Raw genomic sequence first — 9,805 nt, forward strand, 5'->3', positions numbered from 1 at the left:
TCAAGTAATGTTTCCAAGAACTTTAATAATCTGAACTTCCAAACAAATTAAGGCACAACTTCCTTCTACGGCAGCTCAACACAGACTGCCCACCAGATTAACCCCACGTACGCGCATCGCATGTGCGCGACGTAACCATAGCGACATCTACAATAACAATAAACAATTACAATAACTAACGCCCTCTAAAGGCTAGGTAATGTAAATAACGATTTCGTTACAATATCAAGTGAATATCAATAGATGGCGCTATACTAGGTACATTGCCTGATGAGGTGCTATTGCAAATATATATGTATTCATGTCATGCATCAATTGTACAAGACACAAATGACTTGGGTGATACAGTAATTTCAAGTGCGACTGTCATAACATGCAATATAAAATACAATACTGCCATACATCCTACAATCTGGATAAATAATTCGCATTAATTATTATGAATTACATTCATTAATTGATATCATATAAGTCATGGTAATTGGTAATTCATGTATTTGCGTACAATGTTTACGATATAGCGTATAATAAAGAATGATTCTTATGATAACAAACTTTTATAATACACGTTAAGTTTACTAAAGTAAAATAAAATATTAAGAATAATTCAATATTACAGATTATTCGTTTAAGTCAGTTAAAATGTATTTCGTTATAAACCTTTAAAGATATATATATATATATATTCACACTATGAACATGACGGACACAGAAAGAGGATAAAATATACAGTTACTCATTCTACCCTCAACAATTGCTGTGGTAGACAAAAGAACATCCCTTCACTGTCCTCTTTCTTTGTCCGTCATGTTCATGGTGTCATATATTCAGATGTTTACGTCATAAAACTAAAGACAGTTGTGTACATTGAAATGGATATATTGGTAAAATAAATTGATATTAAACTGTGAAGTTGAACACGGCAAGGAATCACTTGTGTAAAATTTTCAATAGCCAATGATCATGGTCTCATGCCAGTGGTCCAACTTTCAATATTATGTCTACATGCATTTACATGTCTAGCAGTTTGTTTCTAAAATCGAATCTGAAATGTTTTACAATGTGATGATGGAGCTGAATCAAAAGAGGGTTAATACCTACTCAGTGCAAAACCCCTTGTTCATTTAATGTACAATTAACAACCACACTAATGAATCAGCTTGTATTATGCATACATAATATAAAAAAATGTTCGACATTCTCTCAACATTCATTTGATATTACTCATTAAGTATGAAGTGTAATCTACTCGTTCGCTCATTTACTCATTAGATTCAGAGGTGTGATAGCATTTGATACAAGCATGGCAATAGTGTGTACAAGAAAGAAAACATAAATCGTATGCTATGTAAAGCCTACTCGTACACTTTCAAAAAGAATAGTAGGCATCAGTCCGTATCTTACTATAGTTTGTTCTCTAAATTTTACATATCGTCGGCGTGGTGACAAAACCTCGTATCTCAAGAATCTTGAATTTTCAGGAAAGCGAAAAAACTTTCCTGTCTCAACAAATTTAGTGCTGTGACACCGTCCTTTCTTTTTAAAACTTGAATATTTGTACAATTTTTAATGTCATTGAAATACAGTAAAATAATTGTTTTTATATTTGAAAGTGAGTTACGAGGTTTTTGCTTTTATCTACATTGAAATACGAGTTTTTAGTTGTTATTCAAATCGAGATACGAGTTCTTACTTTCAACTCTGAATGAGTTACGAGGTTTTGGTTGAATAAGTTAATACGAGGATTTGAATACACTAACTTCGGTACTGTTAGGCCGTGTGTGAGTTACGAGGAAAAGGAATTACGTATCTTATGTTTAATACGAGGTTTTGTCAGTGCAGCTTCGAAGGGGGTTAAAGTTACGAGGTTTAGTTTAAGGGTTTTTGTGTGGATTTGTGAAAAAAAAACGAGACAGGAGGCGTTCCATGGATTTACCAGGTGGTGTCGTAGGCCATTAGCTACAAAATTATGCAACAAAAATCAAAATCTCAACAAATTGAGATACGAGGTTTTGTCACCCCACCGACGATATGTGTAGATGTGAAAGTATCTAAGTATTTTTTTTTCCTTTTATACAACGATAAAACCCTATACAGACCTTCACAAACTTCGATCCACACAATTTTGTGACGATGAAATTTTCCTTTTTTCTGAGAAAAGATTCGACATTATCGGATTAAAACAGTAGGCTTGCGGGTGCACCATGTTAGAGAGGGGGGGGGGGGGTTGAGGAATCCTGTATAGGAATCTCAGTAATCTTTCTTGAGGGTGTGTAGTCCTGAAACCGCCTGTTGGGGTAGTCTTGAAAACAGACTGTTAGTTACCTTTCTTAGCTTTTAGTTCTAAGGAGAACTATAGCGCTCGGAGAGGATGAGTGGCGGGAGTGGCTCGACGTTTGGAACAGGTTGACTATCCGTCGTCAAAACATTTTTTTTTTATTTGTATATTGTTTCTAATTTGGCATTATTCAAACATGACTTTAGATGTACCCAGCGTAACGCTTTTCTTTATTGTTGACGAAATATGTTACAGAGACGGCATTGGCGATATGGGCTGCATTTCTATATATGTATTCGTTGTTTTATCATCATCTTCTTGTGCTGTGGGCAGGGTATTGATATATTTATGATCACCGAATTTGTTTTTAGACGCCTTTTTGTTTGTATTTATATACACAGCCCGAAGGAAAACGGGGTAGAGGTAGTCCACCAATATCTTGGACTGATGATATCAAGAACGTGTCTGGACAAGCGATGAAAGGTGCAACACAAATGGCAGATGAAAGGGTTGTATTGCTTGCTCTCGTGAAGACCACAGCAGCGCTTTACAGCGCCACCTGAAGTTGATGATGATGATGACACAGCTCCAAAATATTTTCGAGCAAAACGAGGACTAACATAATCCTTGTTTATGTATTTTTATACCTCATTTTCATCTGTCATGTCTCTGTTAACGTACACAGCCGGGGAAGACTTTCTAGTCAAACTAGGACTGACGTAGTCGTCATTGTCGGTGCGAGGAAGAGGCTTCATGTTCATGTAGTAGCTTGTAACTGATTTGGAGGCGTGAGATGGAAGTTCCTGTGCGATTTCGGCATAGTATCCCTGGTCCATCTAGAATAGAAAAAATCTAAGTGAATTTTCAAATATAATGTATATAATTTCATTATGCATTAAATGTATCAATGGTAAGCATCTTATTTAGTTTTTATTGAACGGTGTATGAGCCTTTAGTTTACAAATGGGTATAGAGTATAAACAAATAATAAAATCAAATGAATGGTGGAATAGCAATAGTGGGTATATTCAGTAGCGTGTATTACAAAGGGGCACAACATTTTTTTTTCTACCTAAAACACAGTGGGGCATATTTACATTCTATGGCGCCATTGGAAATCAACAACGTTTGCCCCCAACATTTAACAAATCGAAAGTTTAAAAATACAAACAAGATTTCCTTCCTTTTTTGCAATTTGGAAATCATATATAATGGACTAAACCTGATATTGGTCACCACAGTTTCAACAACTGTACAATGAAGTGCGGGAGGAAAGTGACTAAATGGTTTATTTTGTCTTCATAATGCAAGTTTTCGTGCATTGTAGCATACGGTTTTTCACAAAGTAGCTCAACGACTTATCGTGATTCTTGATCAAATTGGAATACAAAAGAAAGTAAAAATAATTACTTTTAAGCTTCTTTCATCTGCGAGGCTTTACTCAACCAATTCAATTGGTGGGATTTAGTTATGAGTTAAGTTGAAAATTGAAATTCATGTTTTGTTATCGAATGTTTTGGATTTGAAGTTCGGAGATAAGTTGTTTTTACATGGTACAGCTCAGCTTTCTCCGATATGCATGTATTTTGTCAAATAAAACAATGATTACATAATTAATGCTATTTGGAATTATCGTTATTACAGATTTGTTTCTCCAGATATCATGATATACTTACTATTTGGCTTTCTGGTCGAGTGTTGTTTCCGTTGTCTGTTTGGATTGCACATAAAGAAATTTAAATGTAAACAACTAACCGTCAACAAAAACACGATTATGGGCTAGATAAAAATTATACCTATTTACTCTATTTGTATAGATTATTCATGATCAATACTAACAAATCAAGGAATAAGTTCTTTTTCTTCAAACTTGTTAGTATGCAGTTTTACCTCAAATCCGTAAAAAATGTTTTTTGTTATTAAAACTGCAAGGAAATGTATATATTTGTGTTGATGTATAGTCATGTAAATACAAATAAAATAAAAATATCCTACCCCGTACTTCTCTGATTTGCAGTTAGATTTTTCTTCGTCATATTTGGATTATTATAACCATATCATTTTTTTGTTCCTGTATAGACATGAAGTAACTCAAAACTTGATTCCCAACATGTATTTCTCCACCTCACTTATGCATTGAAGTAAAAAGTGTTCTCAGGAATGGAATGGACGCCACTTATATGAGTTACAAGTGACCAAGAGAGAAATAAAAACGAAATAGAGAGAGAGAGAACAAAATAAAAAATAAAAAAAGGAAAGCGATAGGTGGTAAAATAAAATGGAAATATAACAAGTTGAAGATTGAAGCCTGGAAAATATACACAATTGTTAAATGTTTGAGGTTAATGTAGGGGGCAAGCTGCTTCCCGACATACCTTTCTTTAGTTTCACACAGCATAACACTCCATAGAAGTACATCAAACCCAGTGAAATCAGGATGAAGCCAGCAGAAGCAATCACTCCAAGAACGATTGTCAGAAAAGTTGTCTTTCTACTTGGAAATGATGGCTCCTTCAGATCTGGCGATTCTTAGCAGGAAAAAGTATATCAACAAAATGACATAGGGATTTAACGATATCAGATGTTAACCTGTATTGTAGGGCATTTTAGTTATGTCAATTTTAAAGTTCGAATTAATGTTTTGTTCACAGCCCTTTAAATTATAAAGCCATAGAATAATACTTTTTCGTTTACTTTACGAGAGTTTACTTTGTAATCACAATTTTGATTATACTTGCTAAATCCTCTCATGTTGGTCACGCATCTAATTAAGCCCTCATATATGACAATCCATGCATATGACACCATTCTTGTATTTGTATCTACCCACAAACATATACATGTTGATCCATCCAAAACAACTATTGACTAATCTACACAAATGTGAAACAACCAACAAACAAGTGTTGATCCATCCCAAAACTAATTCGGATCAACCCACAAACACCTCTGGATCCACTAGCACATGAATGTCGATCCACCCGAAAACGCATGTGGATCCACCAACTAGCACATGTTGATCCACACACACACACACATGTTGATAACACATGTTAATCTACCCATAGAGAAATTTCGATTCTCCCAACACACACGCACGTCGATTTAAACACAAACGCATGTAAATGCACAAACACATATATATTTAGATTCCCCGCACACACATGCTGATTCACACAAACATGCACATATTTATTAACCCATATACAGATGTAAATCCATCCACAAACACATGCTGATCCACCCAAACACACCTGTTGATTCACCCACAATCACAGAAGGATTCACCCTTAATCACAGGTTGAATCATCCACACACATATACATGTTGACCCCCCCCCCCCCCAAGAACACGTGGATTCACCCACAGACACATGCTGATCCACTAACAAACACGTTTGGATCCATCCATAAAACTCATTTTGATTTACACACATAAACTTGTGGATCCACCAATATACACATGTTGATCCAACCACAAACACTTAACCCACACACACACATCTTGATCCACCGCATCCAGATTGTTTCAGCCACATAACATTGCTGAATACATAGAGGCCTAAATTATCGATCTATCCTCCCCATGTGCGTTCATACATACATGGATCACACACAAACCAATCATTCTCACACATATGCGAATCCACCTACAATTAAACACATACATGCACACCACATACACACCACCAAACATACACTTAGAGTGAATTAACACATAGCAAACCTGATTACTGTCTGTGGCACATGATCTTTACACCTGGGTTTTATCTAATGTGTGTCAATTAATAATAGACCGATGGTAAATTGAAACTGCTACATTGAATATACTCTAATTACTCACATTTTTAATTTTCTTTGCTTCACTATAATTATTGTCCACTGTTAGTGGAGGTTCACTCTGGTCTTTCTTTTTCATTCTTCTTATCTACTTTACACTTTTCATCAATACGAGGATGAACAGATGAATACGATAGAGAACAGTAAATGCCCAGTCAATTTCGAACTGTACCCTTTTATTAACAATTACACGAACATAAAGCTTCACCTTTAATATTGGCTGGTTCACTGCACATCCCTCGTCCGTAGGTCACCAAAATAAGGTTATCATCTGGGTCAATGCTGATATTTGTACCGGGCTCAATGCACTTTGTTTCATTCACAAAGGAACATTCTGACCAAAGGGTTGTTTTCTTGGTAATGAAGCAGATTCCGTCTAAAGACTGGTTCGCCTTTGATAATAAAAGCATGTGTTCTTTTTTGTCTCGAGTGGCGGTTATTCCTGTTTGAAGAAAAAAAAAAACCAAAGGAAATATTGATATAGTACGCACGGGTACACCTTTTTAAAGAATTGAATGGCTGCGTCCATGTTGTACTTGTACGTATAAAACCAAGTCTTTAAAGTTATGACTAGCTTTACTGGACAATTAGACAAAACATATACCATTCCGCACCACTGGAAGAAGTCTCACCAACCAAGTACCTTGTCGTCACAATCACATCCGACTGGAAATGGGGCAAACACATCACAAGTTTATGCCATAAAACAAACAACACCCTCGCCTTCCTCCGACAAAATTTCCTGATCAACTTACCAGACCTGAAGAGTACTGTCTACAAAGCTCTAGTAAGACCACTCGTTGAGTACAGTGTCACAGTGTAGGATCCCTCCCCTGTAAACCACATCTATCAAATAGAAATGGTACAAAGACGGGCTGATAGATTCATCATAAATCGGTACCACAACATCTCTAGCGTGACCTTCATGCTCCGACAATTTGACTGGACCACACTCGAGCGACGCAGAGAAAATTACAGACTGGTGATGTTGTACAAGCTCCGTAGCAACATGGGATCACTCGACACAGCAACATACATCAACCCTGTCGCAGGACCCACAAAGCCTTGCCATGCACATAGCTACCAAGTCCCCGTTCAAGAACTGATCAACATAAACAGTCCTTCTTTGCCAGGGCTGTGAGGAGTCGGAATAACCTGCCGAGAATTTGTTTTACTTACACCATGCCAACCTCATTGTACCATGCACCTGGGTCTCGAAAGTACACATACATACTCATCAGTCTGCACAAATCTTCAACTGTGAAGGAGGTAGATCCCCCCGCCAATATATATATATATATATATATATATATATATATATATTTATATATAAAATGGATTACATGCATAAGACGCATACGATTCATTAGTAAATTAAATTTCTTCAGCCCAGTAATCATTAACTAATTAATTCCTTCCAAGGTGTCGGATAAGGGAAACAATTTAGTTCTTCTTTTTTTTTTTTTTTTTTAATTCCATCTTCAGTATGTAGTTGTAACAGAAACCCTTCCTTTTTATATACCAACTTGCTGTTTGCTTCTTCATTGGAAGTATATAGAGGGATGCGATACAAGCTAAACGTGATATATTTCACATGATGCTCTTGACAAAACATTTGCTGCAGTTCACTTTAATCCAACAATGTTGACCTGATATCAGCCTTGACGTGCACAATGCAATTACGTCTAGTACAATTTGCCTCCTATATTAAAAAAAACTAATGGCTAATTTTCCTCTGAAGGCTTTCATTTTGTATGATAGTCTTGTATTGTACACGATATGAAGTCTTCATTATTTCTCAAATGAAAAAAAAAAAAATCGAATTATTTCTATGCTTTTTTCCACATTTTCTTGACGACTGGCAACAATACATGAAGATATAAAGCGAAACAGACACATGACAATCGAATAGGGACTAAGTCTCATGACATCTGACCGAAAGGACATGGCAGCTGAAACACATTCTCCTTCCCTGAATGACATAAAGTCGACGTGCGTATGAAATTATTTGTATTATATAAAACGAAGAAAAAATGAAATTCCTTGTCATAAACTCTTGTTATACTAACCATATCTTTCGGGTTGCAATGCTGAATATGGCCGAGGGCAGAGGGAGCATGAAGTAGAAAAGAAACATAGCTGTAATTTAATGACGTTGCGTTGGCGTTGTATGTTTTCAATCTCAAACGCTTTTAGTATGCAATTCTTCGACTTGAAATTAAAGATATAGTTATAAATAACTGTGACACATTCCTTTCATCAACTGAAAAGCTGTTTTTATATTATAGTTTATCAATTGCTTACACGTAAAGTATACAATAAAGAGTACAACATTGAATGAATTTGATGGGGGTAACAATGACACTATGACTTTGGTGCAACACAATTATAAGCTTTTCCCGTTATGTGTTACTCGTTGTACGCCCATCAAATTAGATGCATCGTTAAACAAAATAAGAACCTGTAACTTAATTGATAAGCTTAAGAATGATTTCAACAATTTTGAGTGGATACAATTGAACAAATTTCTAAATTTGGTGGTAACATTTTGACAGATTCTCTGTAGTTGAGCAAATAGAATGTAGTTTAATTAGTAATACACTTGAGTTAGAATGCAAGTACGTTTCATGGAGTTACGAGTAAGATAGAATATGCAACTAATGGAAGCAATATAATATATTTTTGAGGGCGAAAATGTGGGGGTCACAGTGGAAACTCGTTTTTATATAGATAAAATGGATATACAGGGGAAGTGTTTGAGCTTTCTTTGGAAATGAGTTTTCTACAACACCCCCAAACCAGATATATAGTATATATCCAATTAGTTACTCTGTTTAACTTGCAAAACGCCTGAGATAGATAGGTTCAGAAAATTAATAAACCATATATGTATTGAAAAAGGTAAGTGTACGTCAATAAGGAAGGGTGTGCTTTAGTAACAAGGAGCATCAGCGACCCAATGATAGCAAAAGCGAAATTTATATGGAAGTGTTTGTATTAAGATCGGCAAATGACCGCGTGTTGCCCAACAAAGAAAGCGTCAGTAAAGAAAAATGTTTATGAAAGCTTGTGTTATGATTAATGTTCAAACGTCAAGAAAATTTGAAAATATGGTTGTTTAGAAACTTACGAGTTGTTGAAGCTACTATTTCCATGGCGTCACTATTCCCCGCGCTGTTTACTGCCCATATAGTAAGATGGTACCATGTGAATGGTTTCAATCTCACCAATCTGTAGGAAGTTCCTGTTAAGTTGGTAGCAAGACCACATGCCTCGTCTGGTTCCTTTGTGCCGTGTGAACAGTATTCCAGAGTGAACGTTTGTAGGAGACCTCCGTCAAATCCTGGTTGCCAGACAACGACAAGAGTTGAAAATGTCGTCCGGTTTTGGTCGACGAAGAACCGAGAAGGTGGATCCGGGATTACTGTACGTAGACGTAGACAAGGGATTATTATTGATATGGCATATAACATCAACAATTTATGAAGCGCATGCAGTAGGTTTCGATACTTGTTTATAAGTACCATTGATCAACAATTCAGTTTTTTTTTTATTTGGCATGAATTTGTTTTATTGGAATCGACACATGCTTCTATTGTTGAAAATCTTCGATCTTGAGCAAGTACATCATACCTGAAAGACAAAAACAAAACACATAATAGAGACAAAACAGGGAAACAAAACAAGC

At 35.9% G+C, this 9,805-nt stretch overlaps 1 protein-coding gene across 2 annotated transcripts; it reads right to left on the reverse strand.

Moving 5' to 3' along the window:
* Positions 1-1,931: 1,931 nt before the first annotated feature.
* LOC115920928 lies at positions 1,932-9,439 on the reverse strand. Of its 2 annotated transcripts, none has more exons than XM_030977714.1 (5): positions 9,248-9,439; positions 6,326-6,559; positions 4,654-4,806; positions 3,955-3,989; positions 1,932-3,114 (listed from the first exon to the last, which is right to left on the reverse strand). In XM_030977714.1, exons 1-5 carry the CDS (start codon positions 9,270-9,272, stop codon positions 2,920-2,922), a joined length of 642 nt encoding a protein of 213 aa, XP_030833574.1. In that variant the 5' UTR covers positions 9,273-9,439; the 3' UTR covers positions 1,932-2,919. The 2 variants fall into 2 exon arrangements, with proteins under 2 accessions (XP_030833574.1, XP_030833576.1); XM_030977716.1 differs by lacking the exon at positions 9,248-9,439 and adding an exon at positions 6,873-7,172.
* Positions 9,440-9,805: the final 366 nt, after the last annotated feature.

Source organism: Strongylocentrotus purpuratus, unplaced genomic scaffold (assembly GCF_000002235.5).
Source record: "Strongylocentrotus purpuratus isolate Spur 01 unplaced genomic scaffold, Spur_5.0 spur5_scaffold_1, whole genome shotgun sequence".
NCBI lineage: Eukaryota > Metazoa > Echinodermata > Echinoidea > Camarodonta > Strongylocentrotidae > Strongylocentrotus > Strongylocentrotus purpuratus.